At 43.3% G+C, this 24,521-nt stretch overlaps 1 protein-coding gene across 5 annotated transcripts in view; it reads right to left on the bottom strand.

Annotated features, from left to right (window-relative positions):
* The window catches only part of MAML3 (mastermind like transcriptional coactivator 3), a 326,972-nt gene that overhangs the window by 70,520 nt on the left and 231,931 nt on the right, over window positions 1-24,521 (bottom strand). For all 5 annotated transcript variants that reach the window (XM_030012733.2, XM_030012573.2, XM_030012654.2 and 2 more), the window contains one exon: window positions 22,685-24,172. In XM_030012733.2, coding sequence (XP_029868593.1) covers window positions 22,685-23,977 — 1,293 coding nt within the window. In that variant the 5' untranslated portion in view covers window positions 23,978-24,172. The remainder of the gene's footprint in view (window positions 1-22,684; window positions 24,173-24,521) is intronic.

The following is a 24,521-nucleotide window of genomic DNA, read 5'->3' as shown; positions in this document are numbered from 1 at the left end:
AAATGAAACCATGTTGCCCGAGTTCTCAAGGCCAATGGCCACATATGGAAAAAACAGAGGGGAATTAGCAATTCCATACAGTCTGGTGTTATACTCCTGCTCTTAATTTTACTGTGTTGGTAGAAAGAAGATATATGCCCCTCCTAGCCTTTCCTGTTAAGGTTATTGAGGTAGCAATTCATGTAATACGTTGATTTTTAGTTATCTTAAGTGAATACAGGCTTTATACGTGCATTTTTCCCTCTAAGAATGAAGATGTAGAGCGCACAGCAAGATACATTTTTGTTCTGTCAAAGGGGTCTGTAACAGGAATGGAAAACCTTTGCTTTCTGACATTACAAGCTGAAGCATGTTGCAGGCTGAAAGGAGGACAGGCTCTTGGTGCCTCCACACATGTAGGTGCCCCTGAGTGGGTGCAGAGATCCACACTCTGATCACAAGGCAGCACTGAAGGATGTCAAAACTGCCAAAGAACCCCATGCCTGCAGGCAAGCAGTGATTTCCCTCTGCCTTTAAGACTTGTATCTTCAAATTTATTGCCCAAACAGGAGTCCAAAGATGGGCAACACACTAACACCTCCCTCTGGGAGGAGGAAAGCATTTGTTCCAATAGCCTGACTGTGTCTGAACCACAGGTCATCTCCTGTGTGCAGCTGCAGCACGGAAACCAAATTCCCCATAGGATGCAGTTCCACATGGGTGACTGACATACATGGTGACTATTGACAGGCAGCCTGAAACTTTGGTATTTGTTCCACATTTTAATTCCTCAAACTTCAGTACTGTAGGATTCAGACCTCAGAAGCCGTGAGTTCTGGGGACAGTGTACAATTGACAGTGGGGCTCTGCACCTTTCCTCTCCTTTCCCCCTTCTCTTCTGAGTATTTGTAAAAGATTTTTAATTTTTTTTTTTTTTTTTTCCCCCAGACTGCTTGCAATTGAGACAGGAGAAAGTAGAGGTCACAGGAAGAGTAAAGACACATAATCTAATTTTCATTTTGTCCATTAATCACGCACAATTTCAGCCAGTCATTTAACAAGGTAGAACTCTAAAGCGATCTCTCCACTGATGGGGGAAAATTCACTCTAATTCCTGTTGCTGCTCCACTCTCCTGTTTGGGCTGCACAGAGCAGCCTCTCCTCCTTACACAGAAAAATGGAATCCACATCTGGACATCCACAGATGAGGCAGGAAAAGACATCTTCTTTCTCAGCTGGGGTTTGATAAGTACTGCAATATTTGCCACCTTGGAAAGATGATGTCTGGTCCTCAGCTCATTTATCCATCTCATTTTTGTTTAATTCTTTGCAAAAATTACCTAGTGTGTGGAGGGAAAGAAATCTCTCTGGTTTAATAATGGTCCTTAGTAGCCGTATTGGGAGTGAGGGCTGAGAAACCCAAGAAGAACTGTAGCAAGGCCCGCTTTTTCTCAGTAATCGTACATCTGCTCAACAAGAGGGGAACTGACTCCCACTCTACATCATTGTGAGAACTGTGGAGAACCCAGTAACTCCATATTCAAAGAAGCTTCAATATTTCATAAGGTTTCTATGTGAGCTTACAAACGCCTCAGTCTCCCCTCCATTCACTGTGCTTTTGCCAGACAGAGGAACAGCGCAAAGGCTTATCCTGGACTGAGAGGCAAGAAGCCCAAGGACATTCGTACCTCCCTGACTAACCTAGCGGGAAACAAAAGGGCCTTCCAAAATGAAAAGGCGATATGCGTGAGAAATGTTCTCTCTCTCTCTCTCTCTCTCACAAGACACTCAAGGACATCATTCAGCAGAAAGTAACATTTAGCAGTAGATTCCCTCACCCTTTCAAGGTTTCAAAGAAACAGTGGGGTGTTTAAAGAAAGAGGAGTGCAGATACACAAAAGTAGGATAAGATTTGAGTATATCAAAGACTGAGTTGCTGACAAACACTTGACCTATTTCGGTCACTCACCTGCTCTGTGACGGACAATGCATTTGCCAAGACAGCATTGCCACTCAGGAGCCTTCTTTCTCTACTCTGATGACCAGTAAGCGCTCATCTGTTCTAGGGAAAAAAATGTTTTCTGCAGCTAGCTGCCCATCTTTCTCCAAAAAAATTACATCCTCATTTCTAAGAGTATCTAGGTTTCTCTAGTAAGATCACTGATTTAAGTCAAAGTGCTACAATTCCTAGGCCCAGTCTTTAAGTCTCCAGAACTACAGAGATTTCCCAATATGCTGGTTTTGGCTGGGATAGAGTTAATCTTCTTCACAGTTGCTAGTATGGGGCAATGTTTTGGATTTGTGCTGAAAACAGTGTTGATAATGCCAAGATGTTTTCCTAACTGCTGAGCAGTGCTCACACAGAGCCAAGGGCTTTTCTGCTCCTCACCCCACCCCACCAGCCAGTGGCTGGGGGGGCACAAGGAGTTGGGAGGGGACACAGCCGGGACAGCTGACCCCAACTGGCCAGAGGGATGTTCCAGACCATATGACGTCATGTTCAGCATATAAAGCTGGGGGAAGAAGAAGGAAGGGGGGGACATTCGGAGTGATGGCGTTTGTCTTCCCAAGCAAGGGTTACACCTGATGGAGCCCTGCTTTCCTGGAGATGGCTGAACACCTGTTCCTGCCCGTGGGAAGTGGTGAATGAATTCCTTGTTTTCCTTTGCTTGCGTGGGTGGCTTTTGCTTTACTATTAAACTGTCTTTATGTCAACCCACGAGTTTTCTCACTTTTACCCTTCCGATTCGCTCCCCCATCCCACCGGGGGGAAGTGAGCAAGCAGCTGTGTGGGGCTTCGTTGCTGGCTGGGGTTAAACCACGACACCCAACGTGCCAGTGCTACATCAAGCCCTGACGCAGGCTATGGAGAGGTGGCGTGGGGAGCAGAAGCCACTTTAGCACAACCCTGATAGAAACAAGGTGACAAACAGGTGAAATTAAAGATTTATTACGTTTTCTTTTCATATTCTGAATTTGGGTCTGACAATCTCAGGGGCTAACAGCCAATGTCTGTGAACCAGGAATATGGGAAGGGGAGCAGGGATTGTATTTATATGTCAGTGTTTCTGATGAAGTTGACCAACTCTGGGAAGATGTGTGGGCATTCTTGTCCAGTCAGAGCAAAATAATAAAGGTGCAGGGAGAAACTTTTAAAGGAAGAAATTAGAATTAGAGATCCAACCTGCACTCGCTTTCTGTGGGATTTGGGGCCATCACTGCCCTTTTGAAAACTTCTCTTTGCACGTGAAAAACACAGTTGTGTGAACTGAGATACTGCACCTGCAGACAAGAGTATGGAATAAGAACAGACATACTGGCTCAATTCTTACAATTCTATTAAATTCATTTTTAGCACTCCAAACAGAAATGCCATAAAGTTCAGGAAAGACCTTCTTTTACGTGAACATGGATAAACAATTACATATAAAAAAAGAGTTTTCAGTGCCATTACTGAGCAAGCCATTCGTATTACAAACAACTTTACCAGGTGCTGGGCCAAACCATACTTCATAAGGCAAAATCCCAATCAGAGACCACAGTTGCAAGGCGAGTATTATATAGTGTTTTCTGTTCATGTACTTGATCCAAAAGTAGCAGCACAGAGCTAAAATCTTGGCTGTTAGGTCTGATTTTTGCTATGCGTGTGTGTAGTAAATTACATATTGCAAGCAACCCCTGGGTGTGCAATCCCAACTCTGCTAATAGACTTTTATATTCTGACAGGGACGCTCAACAGCATGAAATAATCCTCTTCAATTTACAAAAGAAGTTCCCTATCTCCAAGTTTTAAACTATTAGTAATCCATCACTTGCAACAAAAACCAACGTAGCTGTTCCGTTAACAGTCTGGATTTTAAATATTCACGGTGGCTGTTTGCCTGCGTATGCAGAAATGACTAACTGCACTCCAGCTTCCAGGGACACCATCAAAAACAAGAGGGGATTGTATAAGTGGACTATTTCCTGGTTAAGTATTTTAATGAGTTTCATCTTTTCCCCCATCAGGCATTATTCGAAGCAAGAGAATGTAACTCTACTTGCAGGGGGGGAAAAAAGCAGCAGATGATGCGACAGGAAAGCAGAGACAGATACGCACAGAGGCCGATTAAAAAAAAAATATTCTTTTAATAACACCACCATTTGAATGCAAAATGCAAAGAGAAACAAGAATAAATACCCAAGCTTGTTCCTAAAGGAAGGAATAAGTCCAAAATTCCTTCAAAAAGCTTGTATCAAAAAATCTGATGTGTGCCTTTTAAATAGATAAAGCAGTTCAACTTTGGAGTGACTAAGATACTTCAACTTTGTCATAACCTTCATTTTGTACTTGGATCCAGATACTATGATGACAAGCTCATTAGAAATCATTTCATATGAAATAGGAAAAAAATAGGACAGATCCCCATTCCTGACCAATAATGATCCCATACAAAACATGTGCATACACTTTTAAGAACAACAACAAATACATTAAATCCTTGTCTACCTTCCGCAACTGAGCGAGGAGATTTCCTTCCAAAATAAGCTTGAAAACACTTTTTTTTTTTTTTTTTAATCATATGCTGCTTTTAGACCAAGATTTGTGCTTTTCTCCTGTACCCAAATTCTTCCTTTGTGGGAAAATAAAAGTAAACACAAAAAGAAATGTAATGAGTATGGTCAAAACATCTCAGAGCTGATCATCTTTTCTGTTGACACTAGTTATACCAGGGATCATTTTGCCGTTTTAAAAATCAAGCCTAACAGAGTGCTGCTAAGACATCCAAAACTGCACCAAAAAATGATGGTACTACCCTGTTAATTTCTGTTTTCCAAGAGTTGCTATTGATACCACGCATTGGAAGACATGACTGACTTTCCTTCAGAAAATATCCATAAGGAGGATCTCATTGCTAAATATATTTAAAAAAAAGAAGAAAGAGGGGGAAATCAGAAGCAGTAGGGCAGAGAGAGATGGGCTTGGGTAAGGTAGAGGCAGTTTGCTGGAGAAAGCAAAAATTCTTGGGTTTTCATTACTGTCTGACCACAACTTTTTTTTAACAAGGGCACAGCATTTATATAACAAGGGATTCACTCATTCGATGCCAAGCCGTGCCTGTGTACTACTGGGAAGTGAAATAATTACATCACGTGTACTCCCCTTTCTCTCTGGAAGAAAAACGTGCCTTTGCGCGTTGCCTGACCACCTGAAATCGCCCCACAAACCTCCTCAACGGAGTCGTGCTAGCGCGGGTGCCAGGAGCGCAGCTCAGGGCACCAGCTCCGCTGGCCGGAGGATGGCCTGCGCTGGGACTCGTAGGAACTACGGCTCCACTAACAAGCGTTGGGACTCGGGTGCGTCATTAAAGGACGTTAAACTCTTGCGTGCGGAGGTGGCTCTTGTACAGGCCTGAGGCTTAGTTTGCTGTAGGTTACTTCCTGGGGTCCCCATGTGAAAAAGCCCTGAAAACATCCCTTGGGTACCAACTGCTGCAACCTCTGCCCCGGTCGTTTATTGTACTCTGCTCCGAGTTATCGGCACTTATTCCCCAACTTCACACAGCTTTTAAGCAGCATATGACCACGCAGCTTATGACCTGTTCCTGCAGTAATAGACATTAACTTCTCTGAACTCATTATCAGAAACAGTATACACCTTCTCCACGAATCCATCTAAACACTGAAGCTTTACTAAACATACTCTGTTCCCTAGTCAAACTATGTGGGTCTGATTTTCCTGCACAGGATGAGGTAGGATCTTGCTGCTACCAAGGCTGCAAGCCCCAAATGCAACATGGCTAAGAACCGAACTGCCGTTTCCAGAGCTAACGCAAGCTCCACATGCTAATTCTCTGCTAAGCCAAGGCATGGGGCTTTGATTTCCTAACCTCAGGATGTTATCTGGCTCCAGTATAGGATTACCATTAGCTCTGTACGTCTGTCCTTACAGCAGGGTCACTGTCATGCCATATGCCACTTGGACAACCTTTATTCTTTCTAGATTTTTTTTTTTTTAATTTTTTTTTTTAAATCACAGTGTTCATCTGGAAGAGCCTGGATTCCCTTGGCTTTCAAAATCTGCTTTGCATTGCTAATGCACGGGGCTGTAGGCAAAGTTGCATTAGAGAGACAGAGAAAGACACAGAGAGAGAGACTAAAACCCTGTTAAGATACAAAATGTCTTCAGGGTGCTCTTCTCTTAAATATTAACAAAAAAAAAGAGAAGGTTTACTCAATTTCCGTTTACCAAACAAAAGACCTAGTTCTTTTATAAAATGGCTTCTGCATAACTTCATTAACTTCAGTGAATATTCCCGACTTGCACCAGTGTAACTAGAGAGAGTCCAACCTAGGGAAAGCAGGTCAGGCTCCACATGTAAGTCATAGCAGGGTGGGGAGTCACAGCATCAGTACACACAAGGTATCCTGATCGTTTGATACAGCAGGAGAAACCTCCTGCAAAATTAATGGACAATTAATTCTCCCTCTCCCCCCGCCGGTACTGTGGTGAGAGAAAGGGTCATCAGTCTCCAGATTGTCACCCTCTCAGTAGAACAACAAAAGAAAGAAATCAGGGAATCTGGAGGGAGAACTGAAATGGCTGTTCCAAGATCAATGGCAGCCTTCTGGGACATTAAGAGGATTTTATACTCATACAGCACCTTTCATCCCAAAGGAACTCAAACACCTTTCTAAATGATATACTGATCTTGCATGAAGACTACATCCATTGAAAGGAAGCAGAGAAAACCACGTCCATACAGGTGACGGTGTGACAGCAAGGGGTACCACAGTGCTGCAAGGATGCAAGGAGTGCAGAAGAGCACCTGCAGGAGATTCGTGTCTCTGTCCCAGGAGTTTAGCAAGCCTGCGCCCGACTGTGTAACCACAGACTTGTGAATCCCAGGAGAAAAGAGATGTGATGTCTTCTCTGTCACAGGGGGGCTGCTGAAGCAGTCAGCGAGGACTGACAGTGTTCCTCCTCCCGCCTGGACAAGCGATCCAACCCAAGCAGCTCATCAGAGACTGCTCAACCCCCATGGTGACAGCACAGCGCTAGAACCTGAAGCAGAACAGCATCTCCGGGGCTCTGTAACACTCCTCCCTGTATTCCCATTTCCCCTTTCAGTGGACATAATGCTGAGAGAGCTTACTATGCTTTATCGGGAGAGGTGAATGACGAGAAAGTCTTTTTGGTTGACAAAAAGGAAGAAGGGAAAAAAGTGTGCAGGCAAGAGTGAAAGGAGAATGGACAAAGATTGCAAGGGGGTGCAGGGAGGAAGGAGGTGACCAAAACATAGGGAAGCCACCAGAAAAGGAAGAGAAAAGACAGTTATAGCTTGCTTCAGTGGGGAAGAACGGAGTCAAACCACGTATATAAGAAACAAATGGAAACACTTCCATAGCCATTCAGAAACATAAGCAAGAAGAGCAGAATTGTATTGAAGCTGCAAGGGAGATCCAGGGCACATTCCTGTCGTAGATGAAAACAGGACTTTTTCTACCAGCTTAAGAACGAGCAAGTCACAGCAGAGTTTGGATTCAGGATGAAGATACCAAAGAAAAGAGCCCGTCTCTCATTGAAAACCACCATCATTGCCTGCCTCACTTCCACACTTCAACTTCCACTGCTTTTCCAATGAGAGTGTTCAGCACTGACTGCGAATAAAAGAGCAGCACCAGCCTCAAACTGGTCAGCTCAAAAGTGTCGTTGGAGAGCTTGTACAAACACAGTTTTCAAGGAAATTCAGTTACACTCAGAGGCAAAAATACAGCAAGTATAATCTGTTGTTGTTCCAGCTAGGGTAAATCTTCACCTAGGCATCAGATGCTTAAAACCAATCTTAACAGCTCATCTTCCTGTGTCTCCTGTATTTCCTTATTCCCTCCCAGTCTGGGGCATTCAGGTATGGCTATGATCTTGTCCATGCTGGGATAGTAAGACACAAATGACAGGGGAAGAGACTACAGTTTGACCTCATTGTCAGATAAAATCCATTATGCGTGATTAAAACTTAACAAAATGCAATCACATTAAAAATGACTATCATGAAGTGCACCATGATTTACTGACTAAATGAATGAGAAATTTATCTGAATAAAATAGTCCTAGCCCTAGTACATTGGCAATGCATGATAAATTGCTGATTGTGAGAAGATCATTGCTTGCTGTTGGATGACATACATACATTGATTTTTCCTAACACCACTAATTAGCATAATAGCATCTCCACATATATTACATAAAGTTTCCTCTTAGCAAGCAAAAATTATTTCAAGCCTTCAGGTCCCAAACTGCAAAGAATAAAGATGGAAAGGAAGGATTTACAGACTGCCTCCTTGTCCTTTATTATGCAGATCAAAGGTCCAACCCACTGGATCTTACTTAATCTTCAAGAGATGAGAACAACATTCAGGAAAGCGCAGGCATTGTGCAATTAAGCTGTGATCACAGTGGGTTGTTTTTTGCATAGCGGTGATCTAATTTTGTGAGGCCAAAAAAAGGCTTTGAGAAAGAGGAATCTAATCCTAAAGAACTAGGAAAAAATCCCCACATTTCTCCAATTTCATTAAGACACACAGGGGGCAGACTGTGCAATCCTTACGTAAGCGCTCCCATTGACTAGGGCTGTGTAGGTGAGAAAGCGCTCACCAAGTTGAAAAGGCAAAGCACAGTCTATTAATAGGAAAATAAAAGTGGTGGAATAGGTAAGGAAAATGGAGAACAGAGACCATGCGATTTCTCAATTAATTGAAAATCAATCACAATAACCCACATTTTTTTCTTTGAAAAATCTGAGAGGTGAGAAGAGACCACCTTAAAAACAAAACAGTCCTGTGCTGTTCAGTGTCCTCTGCAGTGCATGGATTTCAGACTTGCCCATGAGGATTTTCCAAAACTCCATGCTTTTTCCAGAGGAATGTGCTTCTCAGAAGCATGAATAAAGCAGCTCATTTACCTACATTAACGTTTTGGTGTTTTTTGCAGAGTACGCTGTACCTAGAGCAGAGGACCTGAGCAGAAGCAGAGGAAAGCAGACACCTAAGCTGCCTTTGGTGAAAGCAGCAATGCTGGAGCGCGCCCAGGGGAGCACCCAGTCTGCGCTGGCCGCCCCACAGCTGCTGTTCGCTATAGTAGCTGCAATGCTGGGAGCTCTGCTGAGGTTACAGCCCTGACATTTCCACTCTGCTTTCACCTACGTTGCCGAGAGCCAAAGTGCACGAACTCTCTCTGACACGAGGCTTTGTGGGGTGGCCGGGAGGCAGAGCCGGTAAGCAGGATGCTCCGGTGAGCGGACAATAAGCCATAAGAGGTTTGGGTTCTCCTGGTCCTCGGTATTCAGCTTCCCCTGCCCAGCTGCAGCGGGGAACATCCCGCTCACAGCAACGCATACGCACGTGTGCACGGCCACACGCACGCAGTGACAGGGACAGAAGAGAGAGTCAGGAGGTGCGAGCAATGCAGCTTTTACTCTAAGGCAGTAGAGCTTAGGGGCCCCGCTCTTTCCACAAGCTACTTTCTCCTGAAGGGCTGCACTGGTACCCTTGTTTTTCCCCCTCCCTGACCCCCAGTCATTGCCAGCGCTGTATTGTGACTAACTGGAGCCTTTTCCACCGCTTCATTAGCATTAAAATCATACACTGGCAGTGCACCTGGCAGGCTGGCCGTCCCTAGCCAAAACAGCCTCCCTCAAGCTGTGAGTGCGTCTGCAGGTGACACCTGTGTCCCTTTCAGCAGGGCCCTTGGAAAACAGCCCACCCTTTATGTAACCAGAGTCAAGGATTATTTTTTTGGTAGAGGTTTTCACTCTTATCTGAAGCCTGGGAAGGACTGAGGATGTAATCCCCGTGTGGTCTGCAAACCAGGTGCAGGAACCGGGCAAGTGCAAACGGAAACTTCTGCAGCAGCACAGCCGGTGACTTTTCTTGTGTCATGGTCCAAAATCTCTGACATCTCTAACTGAAACTCAGAGCTTCATCTGCTTCAGACACACAAGCTTCTTGGTAGCCCCATATATTTTCCCCACTGTGCTCTCTTTTACTGCATAGAGTAAGGTTGGTGGATGTGAGCAGGTACTTGGTGAAGTCGCTGGTACCTCCCAGAAACACAGAAATGTTTCTTCTTTATCCTGGACCAGCAACCCCCATGTAGTAAGATGAATGAGGTAAATACTGCCTCAGAGTGACCCCATACATTACATTTTACTATACATCCATGTGCGTTGTGTAGTTTGTGTTGTACGTAGTAACTATTCCAGAAATGTCTTCAAAGGCTTTAAGTATTTTTGTTCTGTGCATCCCTCCGTGGGAACAGTGAAGCTGTCTTCAAATGATGAGACCGGTGTCACATGACAAGAAAGGCAAGAGAAGGTATCATTAATACAGCTTAAAAGTCACTCCCAAAAAACACTTAGAATTGCTTTTCCATCTGTAAGAGCGCAAGAGCTTGTAAGACTAAGTTACTGCCAGAGACAAATCCTCAAGGTGTGGGAAACAACATGACACTGGCAATTTAACAATAGAAAACGCCTACTTTTTTAGTTTTGTTTTAGCCATCTGTGATAAGGGTACACTACAAAAAATCTTGATCCAGTGAAGCTGTTCCATAGTTCAGAACATTAAAGTCCTGGTTGAGATGGATTAGTGGGCAGACTGAAGGTGGAACGGCCAAATTTATCACATGGATGGTGCCACCACATTAGTGAGATTATAGCTAAGATCCCGCAGTCCTTCATCTGTCCCATGACTGTTTAAAAAAACATTTAATATGACAACAAATATTTCATACTATTTTCATCTGCCGGAGGTATACAGACCACAGAAAGCCATGGCGTCTACAGTGATTTCCTGTACATTGTGACAATACCAAAAAACAGTCCTGTGCTATTAAATGGATAAGAAGGGGAGGCAGAGAAATAAAAGCTGGATGAGGGGAAACAGGGTAAATTTGAGCAGGGAGCTTAGAGGGAGAGAAAGAAAAACGGCTCATGGAGTAGCACGGGAAAGAAAAGGAACAGACAAATAATATAGGACAGATTTAAAAAAAAAAAAAAAAAAATCACAAAACCAACAAACCTAACCTGCTGGACTCAGAGGGAAAGAAGTACACACTGGAAAAATAATTCCCCAGAAAGTGCATGTTGGGCAATCTCTAGGCAATACTATGTACATATAATAATTTAAAATGCAGATTCTTTTGAGGATGTTAACTCTCAAGCCTGTAAGGAACATCATGTCAGAAAAGGAGGAGTCATCTTCTCAGGACAGAGTTTAAACTCTTTCTAGGCTGACCCTTTCAAACTATTTTTCTTTCTGTTTTTTAAAGACATTGTCTTTCCCTCAGTTTCTCCAAATAGCATAAGGAAACAAAAGACAGCTTACAGGTACACCCTTTTTTCAAAAACAGAGATTTTAGCTAGCAGCAAGGAACCTGGTAGAACAGATTTTACAGAAGGATGCTAGCATGAGCAGCCAAAGACTGAACTTCTGGAGTGAGGAATAGACTTTAATATTGCACCAGTGTGAAACAGAAGTGAAACAGAGAAAACATTAAAGCATGATTTTGTGACAGTGCTGCTGGACTTGGGCTTGCTTTCTTGTGAGATACTTGACCCTGTCTAGACAGCTCCCACTCTTAACTGTAGAGCAAGATCTGCTAACAAGCTCCCACTGGGTGTAAATGAGGTAGCCACCTGTTTGGAAGATGTGTTGACACAGGATGGGTGGTTTCCTCCCAATGTGTAAGACACACTTGCAGACTAATGCATGCAAAACGTTCCTCACACACAGGAAAGGGGGCTAAATAAGGGTGGGAGGACTCAAGAATACAGGTACGCATGCAGTACATGAGAATGAAGAACATAGGGACCAACAGCCTGGTTTCTCTCCTTAGTAACAAAGTTGGCTGTCTCAGACTTAACACTAAGCTGGTGAACAATAACATAAAAAGGGCAAGTTTCCCACTGCCCATGAGGAATGAAATCTTTGCTGAGAGAGCAGAAGCCACATTCTTTAGCAAATTAGATGCATCAGCTGGGATTTGGCAGAACCTCCTGAATGCAGGACTCCAAATCTGCACTTAACCACTTACTGGGACAGTCTTTCAAAAGGTATTAAGCTTTCCTACGTACGGACACATACACACTGCAGACATTAGGAAATCTTTCTGGAGGGAACACACATGACAACAGCATAACGCTTCTAGGTAGCACTGGGCTTGAATATCCGGAAATGCTGTGGAAAGCACCAGAATAAGGATCCAGGCAGATAAAATAAAAGACAAAACAGAAATTCAGAAGTGCAAAGTACACCTCACTGTTGGGCTGGAACATCATAGCCAGTTGGGTAGCATAGACTGCTCATCAAAGAGCACTCCTTCACACAGACACAGATTAGGCAGAGACACGGAGAGCAGAAGCTGAGCTCGAGGCTTTGAAGCAGACTGACACCGGTGCCGGGATTGCCGTGCTGCTGCAGGATCAGGTGGGCAAGCCCTCTGCTGATGGTTCAGAAGCAAGCTGTAAGTCACACTGCTTTAGAGAAGGGATGGAAAAGCTCCTGGTAATATATGTGCAAAAAAGTGTGCTAGCCACAAAGGAGTGCATACACACAAATTTAAAAAGAGCTGTTGGGCTCCACTTGTAACTCCGCAAAACGCAGCGATGTCTTCTCACAAGTTCAGAACACTCCTGAACTACAAGCCATGAACTACAGTACACAAAGGTGAGTGAAAATGAGCCACTAAAGATGGGACTATTACTTTTCCTCTGAAAATATGAGTCTTGCTTGGTCCTAAGTTCCTAGCTGGAACATTAATCGGTACTTACTGATGTTCTCCTCGAGCAAACGAGCTGAGCTGTATTCATGCTCTTGGGATAATCAAGCAGCCTTTTCCAGCATCACTGAAATACTACCGAGTGCGGGAAGATGTTTAAGGAACACGGGGATTACAACAGAGCAGGGGATTTTCTCTTTCTGGCAGCGCTCAGCCTCCCATAAGATATTTGTATGCTTTAGCTTCTCTCCCTGTGTCCTTCTTGCTCTTCTGCCATTTCTTGCACCTTGCAGAGTTGCACAGATAGTTGTAGAGAACTTCAATTGTGGCATTTCCGATTTTTTGAGCTCTTCACAGCGCTACCCAAAATGAAACTGTCGCCATGTGTAATCTTGAATTAGCTGCAAGACCTCTGAGGTGGGCACAACCTCTTCTGACATGTGGCTCCCACACCTCGCACAAAGGCCCAGACAGAGCACCACCACGGCAGAAATACTACGATTTTCTTCCCTCACAACATTTTTTTTGTCAGCTTGATCAGATGGACATGACTGCCTCCAGGAGCAGTTGGAAAGGATGGCCACTTACTCCCCCACCTCCCCTCCTACTCGCAAAGGAACCCATTTCCCCATTACACTGGTAACTCTGGTGATGGGTAGGGCAGGAGAGGAACCTGGTGATTTGCCCTGCTCCCAAGGCTGGCTCTCTATGCGCACCAAAGCTCAGCCTCAGAAACGTGGCAGCCCTTCTGGCCTGGCCCCCCCAAAATCCAGTGCCTTTCCCAGTTAGCCTGCCAACAGGAAAGAGGAGCTGGTGCAGAAGACAGCAAAGGAGGATGCGTACAGCATGGGGTGCTGCCCACACTCCCACCCCTCAGCAAACAGCCCTCCAGGGGAGGAAGACAGATCCCATGGTGACTTTCCATAATTTACCATCCTGAGGGTGTCTCTTCTTCTATTTACCTGAGTGTAGAGCGATGGGCAGGGAAGGAGTCACCTAGATGTGACAGGGAAAAAAAAAAAAAAAAAAAAAGATCGAGGGGAAAAAAGAGAAGAACAGGATGGAGCTTGCTTTTAAAATAACCGCAATCTATTAATAGTTCAAAATAGGCTTTTTAATTACAGGATACCCTATAACCTTTACCCTTATCAATTGATTATTTGATAAGCAGTTTTGTTGCTGCGAGCTCCTTAGACAGAAATCAGAGCAGAAAGAGAATGCAGGGAAAGGAAAGGAGGTCCTTGACAGAGCAGGCTGGGTGATGACCGAAGAGCAGAATCGGCATGAAACGTACTTAACAGAGTTAAGCAGCAGAGTCATTCCATCCCTCCCGCAGTAAAGGGAGCGCAGGGGGGAGGGTGCTGCTTATTCAAGAATAATTCTTGTTGCAAGAATATTTCTATATGTAAAATGAATCTTTTCTTCAAATACTAATAAAAAAAATTTACGAGTTTGCTTGGAATCAAATCTCAGTTTCTATAAGCCCCTACTATGGGAGGGAGATGGAAACAAGAGATGGAAAGAGTGTTAATTTTTAATCCAGTCTCCAGTTTTCTTTACAAAGGTTGGGAAAGACAATGAGACTGCACTTAAATTGGACTTTCAGACTACCTGGAAGAGGCTTTCCTAGCAAAGGGATTTGCTAACAGTTTGTTCCCTGCAGAACAGATTAGTCAAAAGGCAATTTTAAATCTAATGCCGGCAGAGACACACAAGATGACACTCAGGCTTAGAAGCGCTGCTAAGGGTGGAAATGCAGCCTGAAAGGAGGCAGTCGGTTCATCTCTTACAATCAGTACAGCAAGCGGTAAGGGTCCAGCTCTCATTAAAGTGCATTGTTATAAGCCTGATGAAGATTAATAATTTATTTATTTAAAAAAGGATCTTTAAAAATTATAGGGAAAAAAGACACTTTATATGGTTCTTCTGTGGAAACATGGTAGGTCTGAGGATCTTCAGATCCAAAACACAACAGTAACCGCTAGCAGAAGGCCACTGTGAAACGCCCCTCCGCTTACTCACAGCAGAGGCATGCACCATTCAGCGCATCTCCGTTGTTTCTTACGGTCGGCTGACTTGGAAGGTGTCCCCTGCAGAACCACCCACAGCGCAGGAAATTGGTGGGCAGCTGTAAAGCCTTCCCTGGCCTTTCCAGCAAAGCCTCTTCTCCTCCAAAATTAGTTGCAAAGCTTGCTTTACTCCCTTTACCGGCAAGGGAAAGCTGACCACTGACCCCAGTGTGGGTTAGCGTGACACCTGGAAGGTCAGGCGGAGAAGGAAGAAGACATCTTCCTTATGCCTCCGAAACAGATGAAATAGAGGCTTCCCTAGCCCTAGATCTGTACTGTTAAACCTGGTCAGGAGCTGCTGATGATTTTATTACAGCTGTTAGCTGCGAGGTCTAGTAAATCCATTCCACATGCAGCCTCCTTGTTGGTGGCAAATGAAGCGATTTTGGTACACGCTGAGTAATTATTTCACCCGTGTCCTCAGAAGACAGTAACTTGGAAACAATGTCACTTGTTCGTGTGAGGTGTCTTTTCTAGAAGGACTACGTGACACCTTAGAAATACAAACAACCAGAGAGAAGCTTCCAAGAAAGAGGTTTGGAGTTGCACCATAACCTTAATCATCCAGCTGGGTAGCACAAGAACAGATGACACTGAAATGGGGGTAAAGAAAATCGCCAGTATTACATTATCTTGCAATGCAACTGTAAGATTTAGAATTTGACATGTTTTCCTTTCACTTTCATATTCTAGAGTCAAAAGGGTAAGGGAGAATCAAAACTTTACTTAAAAAAGTAAACTTCTGTCCCAGATGGATAAAGACGACCTGGAAAACAAGAATCCTAGTGGTTCAGAAAATAGTAGGACAACTACTGCCACCATCCCTGATATATATTATTTTTATGAGCTCATGATTTTAAAGCAATTTTAGAATTTCTGTATATTTCTGTGTTATGGGGCATGAGTTGACTTTTTTGAGACATTCAGAGTTATATATTCATGAAGTTAAACACAGGAATATAGATTCATCTAAAATTAAGGTCTAATTAATATTTCTGAGATGTTGAGAAGCAAACCGGCAAACTTGGGAATTATGGAAGGAAAATGAAAATACAGGGGCAAGAAGTACTCTAAATGTCTAAACTCCAGAAAAAGGTAAAGTTAAGGACAGTCGTGGTCTTTGAGAAATTACACAAGGGCAAATTTAAAACTCCAATATATTATCTAAGTGCAAGCTGTGATCAAATCTGCATCTTGTTCGGGGCACGCAAGATCAGAGATTGGAGAGAAAGGGATCAGACCAAGTCACGACCAAACGCGCAGACAAGCGCTCCGCGAGCTCTGGCAGCCAGCTGTGAGGCACTAAACGGTAAACAGACAAAGCGCGCTGCCAAGGATGGGAGCCTTACTCTTAGTCTTTGGATTAAGTCTTCTCTCAAAATAAAAACGGAGAATAACAGAATCCAACTCACGAGCTGAACCCACTGTCAACATCAAAACACGCCAGGTACCATTTTGCAACAAACACTTTTATGGATCCACAAAGAGTAAAGGCGTCAGTGGGTGACTGGGGTTACCCCTGTAGCTCTCCCGCAGCGAATACGCTGATTCTTGGAGGCAACTGCCCGGGTGGAGGAAGCAGGACAGGAAAGAGGGCTTTCAATTTTCCAGAGAACACCAGAACACTGTTATATGAAGAAAAGGCTATATAGATGTTTCAGTCACCATCTAGCACTGAAAGCATCGGCCTTTTCGTGCTAGATTAGTTATGCTGATGCTCAGAGGGCAACAAACTAGCCTGCGGATGAGCACAGTATTGGGGAGAGCATGGTATGAACATCCCAGTATGTTCAGCGGTGCTGTGTTGCCAGTTTATGACAGATCCAACCGTAAAAGTGGGTAGAAAGAACACAGTTTTACACCATCTGTATATTAACATTAAGAGCATATACAATAAACAAGAGGAGTTAGAGAGGCTCACGAACAATAAGAAATGGATTATGGCTGGTATTGCTGAAAGCAGGTGGAATGGGTCATGAGACTGGAAAACTGAAATTGATGATGATAACTTGCACTTTAAGGAGAAAATGGAAAAAAAAACAGGAAAGGGTAGCACTTTATGTAAAAATATGCTGCTACTGGCTACAGACATTTCAAAATCACAGTGCTTTGCGATTGCAGTCATAACTAATAAAACTAAAGGAGTTGGTTGGCACATGTTATATCATCCAACTAACGGGTCTCGCTAAATAACAGGACAAACTGCTCTTTACATAGCAATCTAGATCATGTAGGAAGAAAAAGTATGCTATCATGGTGACTTCAAAATAGGGGACATTTAATATACACTTTGTGCAGTCAGTAGTAGAAATTTTCTGCTTCTATAAGTAATGTAGGACAACTTCTTTACAGATGAGAATAACTCACACTGTGAGTCTTCAAGAAACTAGACAAGAAGCAAATTGCACAACAATGTATTTTAACAAATCTTGGACAAGTGGAGAAGTTTCTAAGAACCAAAGATTTACCACTACAACTGTGATATTTGACAAGAGGAAAAGACCGGTTATTCTGACACACACCAGCAAAACAATGGAACAATGGGTTTCAGTTCTCTACCAGCAATGACTCAGAGGACAAAACAGGAATAGCGGTCAGCATGGTTTCAGGAAAGTAGGTTTCACCAAAGATATCATAAGAAAACCATAGACAAGATGATTGGTTCAGCTGGGACATGGGAGCAGTGCTCTTACACTTCGATTTTGCAAGGCTTAGACTAGAGAAAAACTTAGTATTGCAGAAAACATTTACTATATGAAATGAAGAAAGTATGTGTTAGGTTAAAAAGGACACAGCCAGCGGTCATAAAATGAGGAAATACCAACAAGCCAAAATTTGGTTTGTAGGATTATGCCATGGAGATCTGATCTTAGTCAAGCGCTGTCCAACATCTGTTTCTAGGGACTTAGGCTAACAGGACCTCCTTCCCAACACAATGGGCAGATGATAGCAGGAGCAGTAAGAAGGCCAGGCTACTGTTTACAAATTGCCTGGTGAATTGATCAGAATCCATCCAAGCACATTTTGATTACCCGTCTGTCCTTAAGAGTGTATGGGAGACTGATTTCTGGGGAGCAAATTCTGGCATTTGTAAAACACAGGCACTACATCTGAACTCCAGGGCAAGCCTTTTGTGGAAAACCAGGGCTACGAGTCAAACATAGCATAGACAGGCATTTGCTACAGCTCTACAGGCTGTTCAGCAAGTGATCCTCACAGTCTCAGTCATTATTTCCATTCCGGCTTGTCTTCCCTAAAACCTGGTAAGACAGTTGTGTTTCTGCCACGCTTCCAAGCAGTGAATTCCAATCTGTAGACTTTCTTCTTTACTTTTGGGTAGACTTTTAAAAAAGGCCAAATCCCAGAACATCAACAATCTCTTTTGCTCACTATCCCAAAGATAACCTTCAAAAAAAGTATAAAATCTCTTTTACAATTCCAGTGAGAGATGCACCTTTTCACTTAGAAAGGACAATTACATTTTGGAAATGTTCTCTGGACACAGATCTCCCTTCATCCTTCACATGCAAAACCAGACTGAGCAGATGAGGCATCTTCAATTTATAAGATTAAAACAAAAGACAGAAAGAGAATTTGAAGATATTCTTCCAGTATGGTGTCATTTCTCCTCTTCATTCCCATCCCTCCAATTTCAAACAACATAACTAGTGGTTTCAAAAGGAACTATAATTGCAGCATCCTCACAGTCCCATGCAGGCAAAGAGCTGCAGTCTAGTTTTATTTTTCTTACACCCACAGAGAATTCTGTTTTGTTTCAACCTCTCATTACTCTCCCTCACTCACTTGGCTCCAAACATCAAATTCTGTCTCAGCCATTCAACATCTATTCCGTTGGGCTGCTTTTTTCTCTTACCATTACGCATACATATTGAACAGCTGAAACCAAGAAAAGGCACGATTAATGATTCTGAAATTTTCCGAAGAAAATGCTTTCACGTTTCCCCAATTTGAAATTACTTTTTGGTTTAAAGAAGAAAAAAGATAAGAAAAAAGTACCTCCCATAAAACCTTACATACATCTCAAGAACTAAATGGAACATTTTAGGTTAAACAAAGCTCCAATTTTTGAGAGAGGAGGTTGGTTTAGGCTTGCTTGCTTTTATTTCTTAAATCACATAAAAAGCCTAAACAAAGCCCCTGCTGCATCTTGGTGTGAAACCAATTTCTTTTACTGTCACATGGGAACCAGAACAGCACAGGACCTCTAGCCCTCAAATACCTAACAAGTTACAAGCCCCAGTGAAAATCTGTACTTGCTGTTTTAGCCTATAGCCACAGGTAAGCAAGAAGGAAAGAACAACTCAGGAAAAGCAAGAGGCTAAAGGGCAATACCTGCCACATATTCACAAACTAACAACTGGGTTTACGGCAGATCAGGGTACGCGGGACAAGGCAAAAAGCAGGGATTTCTAAGTACAAGCCTGACCAAGTGGAGAACAGTCAGGCACGAGGGAACACTAGCAGCAGGACAGAGCCTTCCTGAAGGTAGATGGTTCAGGATGCGACCATGGTTTTTGCCAAATATAGACGGGTCAGGATCTGACCATGGTTTTAACAGTCGATTACACAAAAAGTGGTCTGAATTACCTTCAGGCTAACCCCAGAAAAATCCCCAACTCAAAAATCCAAACCGGTATCTACTTTGTGGAAAAACAAATACCCCATGCGGTGCTCCTTTGAAGAGAACAAGCTATAGTATAAAATAGAGGACATTGTGATGCAGGGCATATGGGTCGTTCAGCAATAGTGTGATGGGGGCTACAACCACAGTGCCAGTACCAGTCCTGGATCTGCACAGCAAAGCAAAGCACTAATACGTCTGACAGGAAGAGTTTCAACACCGACAATGTAGAAAGCCTTTAGAGAGATCCTACTTCTGTTGGATACTAGTTTTGCTAGCTAAGCTGCTGATTCTGCACTCTGCCTGTCCAACCACTCACATGGATATTGAGCTGCACGGCTTCCTCTCTCGCTGCTCACCTCTCTTTAGTAGAGTATGCAGTGATGCTCAGCAAGCCCAGGACACAAGCCCAGAGCACCAGCACCGACACGTTAATAGGACACTCACGGGCAACTGACCTCCACAGAGCATTTGCAAGGTCCCAGCTGGACTGAAAAAATGGTGTGTCTCTCTAAAGTATGCTCAACAACTGAAGCAATGAGTGCAGGCAAAAATTCTGCTTGTTAACAACAGAAGTACCTTAGGCCCAAATGGACATGGGTTTAATTAGTGTACATAGCGCATGTATGCACACATGCGCCCAACTAGCCATACTTGCATTTTACAGCAGTACACAGAAAATAAGACAAGGTGTTTTTGTACATGTCTGATGTTCCCTAAATCATCTTTTGGTTCTCAAATATGCCCTTGTAATAGTCACCTGACAGAAATGTATGATCAGTGCTAACCATGAGATGCAATAGCTAAACTTTTTTTTGCCCTTAAATGCCATTTGTTAAATCCTCATGATTATTTAACACACACACACACACACTTTTACAATTCTGTATCAAAAACCAAAACTACAATGAAAGTAGAAACTATAAACTGACAGAAAGATACATTCACTTTACATTCAGAAATGTATTTCAAACTGAAGGGTGCAATCTCCTTATTTTCCATATATGATCTGTCAAGTCTGACCATCTGCATCCTGAAGTAAGTAGTAGAATAATCTGCATCAGTCTGGATTTAACTCAACAATATCAACATATCGTTTTTACCACCTTTGCAAAAACAATCCGTTTCCACCAAGCAGATCTCACAATAATAAGCTTTCCAATTTTCCACAGAAAAATGCCTTTCAGGGAAGCAGGAAGGGAAGGAATGAAGAAATACATTACAGTTAGAAATCTATTATTTCAACCTTCCTCACCAAACAAAATCCCTTCAGTGTAGGCAAGTGGGTTTCACAAGTAGTAAATGGACCTTTCTACATCTACACACAAGCAAGAAGTCCCCCATTCTGACTGGGTCGATAAATGTGAATTGTACATATTATATAACAAAGTATGGCTTTGCCTTAAGTTTCTTCTTTATATGACATAGAATGACTTGGTTTTGGAAATATCTGGACTTGTTTTTGGAAGAATGTCTAGTTGTATCCAAATATCTAGTTTTTCCTACATTAAAAAAACGGAAATGAGTGAGATTAGATATATGAAACCTTGGCTTCCCGTTCACACTGGAGAACTGCAATGAGATATTAGCATTTATTTCTCGAGTTATGAAATGGAGGAGATGGCATTAACTCTTTCACATAGCCAGTTCGTCCTCTCAACTGTTTGATGGGTCTCTGAGTTCAACAGATTTAACAAAGAAAAGAAACAAAAAAGCATTAGACAGCGTGACCAAACATCCTCTGCCTCCCAGTTACAACCTGACAAATCTGTAGCTTACAGTCTGAGTTTTATGTCATTATCACAGTCTTTCTCTAGATAAGTCTTCGCAAAAAGAAAAGGCTTTAGACCAGCTATTTCTAACACAATAGGCAAGCAGAATTAAAATAAAGATACGAACCTTTGAGCTGTCACCATACTTCCTGAACCAAAACCAGGAGGCAGATGAACATTTCTTTTTGTTTTGCAATTAATTTTAAGTAATACGTGATGGACTCTGACATGGTAAAGCTCCTACTCCTCCTATTGGTAGATCCCCAAACTCCACAAGCTGAAGAAATGACAAATTTTGCTGTATTTCTACATGCATTACAGTGTGAGTCACAGTTAAACCATGCTCAGAAGGAAGTACTCCTTGTAGGTGGTGTGGAAACAGCTAATTTGGTAAAAAGCTGTTACACTAAAACTATCAACCAACAATTCTATTAGTGTACTATTATATCAGAATTCCTGACATGTTTTGGTGGCACATAACTTCTGTGAAGGCATCACCTACTTTGTGAACTGATTATTAACTTTAATTCTTTTTAAAGCCCTTAAAACAACATTCAGAAAATTTATTCTTGAGCTTTTCCATGACACCAGTGTGCAGATCTTTACAGGGGCTGCACAACTAAGAATACCCAGTTGACCTAGGAGGCAACAGGGCATTGCTACAGCCATTATTCAAATTGGTTATTAATTCATTCCAAAGCATTCCCCAAGCCTGGCAGCTGCTGCTCCAGAGGTTAACATGGAATACATCTGAGACAGTAACGCCAAGTCAAGCCAACACAGCTTTAGCCTCTTGCTGAGAGACTCTACAGATTCATGACAATAAAATACTTGAGGTTGCTAAAGGCTGCTTGAAAGTCCCAGAATAAACCATCTCATTTCACGCACAGTTCAAGCACCACTAAAAGCATTCAGTTGTGCTTACTTCTTCCAGTGGAAACCAAAGGCACTCAGCACCCTGAGTCCTTCCTTTGTTCCCTGAGCCAAAATGCCAAATATGCTGTTTAAAGCTGGATCGATCTCTGCCCCAAGAAGGGGCCAACCACTCCGTCTTTTTGTAACAATGCTAACTACACTGTGGAAACCAAGCCATGCAGTGGTTTGGGATCCAAAACCATCAAGTCTGACATTATGAAAAAAAGGAAACAAACCCTCCAAAGAGGAGTGACTTCCGACCCCAAACTTCCCCAGAGTGGCCCTAAGCACTCATCAGTAGGAGCACAGGGAAAGAGCGCTAGTTCAGAAAAACAGTCATTTAACAACATTTCTAACCGCCACATCATTTCAGGCATTTCTTAAAGTGATCAAGCTCCAATACTCCATGAAAAGTCCAAGAAGCATCTGCAATGATGTTCCATACTTTCCAGGAGAAAGAGGAGGAGGGAGAAGGAGACCATACAAAGGGATGCTAAGCCTTTGTATCGGCCTTTTTTTGGCTGCCCACATATCGTGCGCTCACGCTTACCTGACCAAGGGAAGGAAGTGTTGCATATGCCATGGCCTGATTCATCATTCCTTTCTGCTTCATGATGAGCATGCGTTTCTGTTCCTCGCTCAGGTGCGCCATCTGAGCTTGCATCTGCGGCTGCTGGGACTGCTGCTGCTGGATGTACGGCATCATGGGGTTCTTGCTAGGATTTGCCATTGGCGGGGTCATCCTCTGACTCAGCTCAGCACTGAAGTGGGTCAGAGGTTTGGTGTTGCCGTAAGAAAGCATATTGGGCTGTTTGCTTAAGGAGTTTGTGCCCAGGTTATTTGGCTGCTGACTGATCATATTCATGTGATTTTGAGGGAGGTAGTTATTAATTGTGGTCTTCTGTGGATTGTTTGCCATAGGAGGCACTATTGGGTTTTGGTTGTTAAAGGCTTGGGGATACATCATTGGACTATTTGGTTTGTCTGCACTGAAGGGTCCTCCATATGGACTAGATGGAGGGCCCACAGGTGACCAGCTTGAGGGTTGATTTGGATGCTGCTGCTGCTTCTGCTGCATGAGCTTAGCTCTTTGCTGCTGCTGGGCTGCCATTTGCTTGAGCTGTTCGGCTGGAGACAAGTCAGCACTCGGCATATTCATGGGCCCAGGCCCTGATCCTGCCACAGTCCCCGCTGCTGGGTTCATAAGATAGCCATTTCCAGACCGCGCCTGCGTCTGGCCTGGAGTGTGGGCCTGGCTGGGAGTTTGAGGTGACTGAACAACACAGTTCGCTGGTGAGCCGGCAGGGATGGGGGCTGGCGGGGCGCTGGACACAGAAGCTATGCTAGAGGCTGTGGAGACGTTCGAAAATGGAGGACCGGAAGAAGAAGGCCTCACCTGGGGAGAACCTAACGGGACATGAGCAAATGGAGAATGAGATGGATCGCTTTTCACGCTCGCACTCTCTTGAGTTTCTGTGGCAGGCCTGGGAAATTCCGGCTCCTTCTTCTCTTCAAAGTCTTCGTTGAACAAATCTTGTATATCATCTTCTGGAACAGTGTTCGCTAGTTCATCTATTAGCTCCTGCCACTCTTGATCGTTCAGGTTTATGTCTGAGAAGAGCTTATTCTGATTTGAAAGAGATGTTTCAGAAGTGTCTATACAGCTGGGGTCATCCAAAGGCTCTTGCTTTAGCTCCTTGTTCTGCAGGATGTTAAAACTATCATCTAGCTCGTTGCAACCATTAACAGGGAGCTTTATCTCGGAAAGCCCACCATTTTTACCCAAGTCTTCTAGACCGCTACCATGAGTTCCACTGTTCTGCAGGGGCAGGGGAGCTTTCATGTCAAGCTGGTGAAGAGGAGAAACAGCGGGCAAAGGCAAATTATTGGGCAAGCTGTTGATTGCTTCGATGCCTGGTACATCCTTCCGTATCCGCTTGCTGGTTGGAGAAAAGTTCCCATCACAAACTCCATTCTGCTGTTCTCCATTGAGAGGTGAACGTGCGCCTTCCAACTTCCTTTTGACCGTCTCTTGAAGCTTAAAGAAAAACAAGAGAAAAAAATATTTAATCAGCTGCAGATACAAAAAGAGTGCTGATAAGCCTTGTGACAAGATACTCCTCATCAAGCCTACTAATGACAATAAGTTTTTAAAACTCTGATTAGGAAGTTTCTTTGATTTCATTCTTATGCCTTGATCAATTTGAGAAGACAGTCTGAAAGAAACAAAAAAAACCAAACCAAAAAACCCACAACCAAACCAAACCACCAAAAAACCCCCAAACCAAACCTGCCCCTGAATAGGAGAACAGAACTGTAAAATACATCTGTGCTCTCCAAGCTACCAGAATTTTACGGAGTGAGTTGATTAATTCAACTTTTTGGTG

This window comes from Aquila chrysaetos, chromosome 1 (genome assembly GCF_900496995.4).
Source record: "Aquila chrysaetos chrysaetos chromosome 1, bAquChr1.4, whole genome shotgun sequence".
NCBI classification, from domain to species: domain Eukaryota; kingdom Metazoa; phylum Chordata; class Aves; order Accipitriformes; family Accipitridae; genus Aquila; species Aquila chrysaetos.
This window is presented reverse-complemented; position numbering and strand designations above follow the sequence as displayed.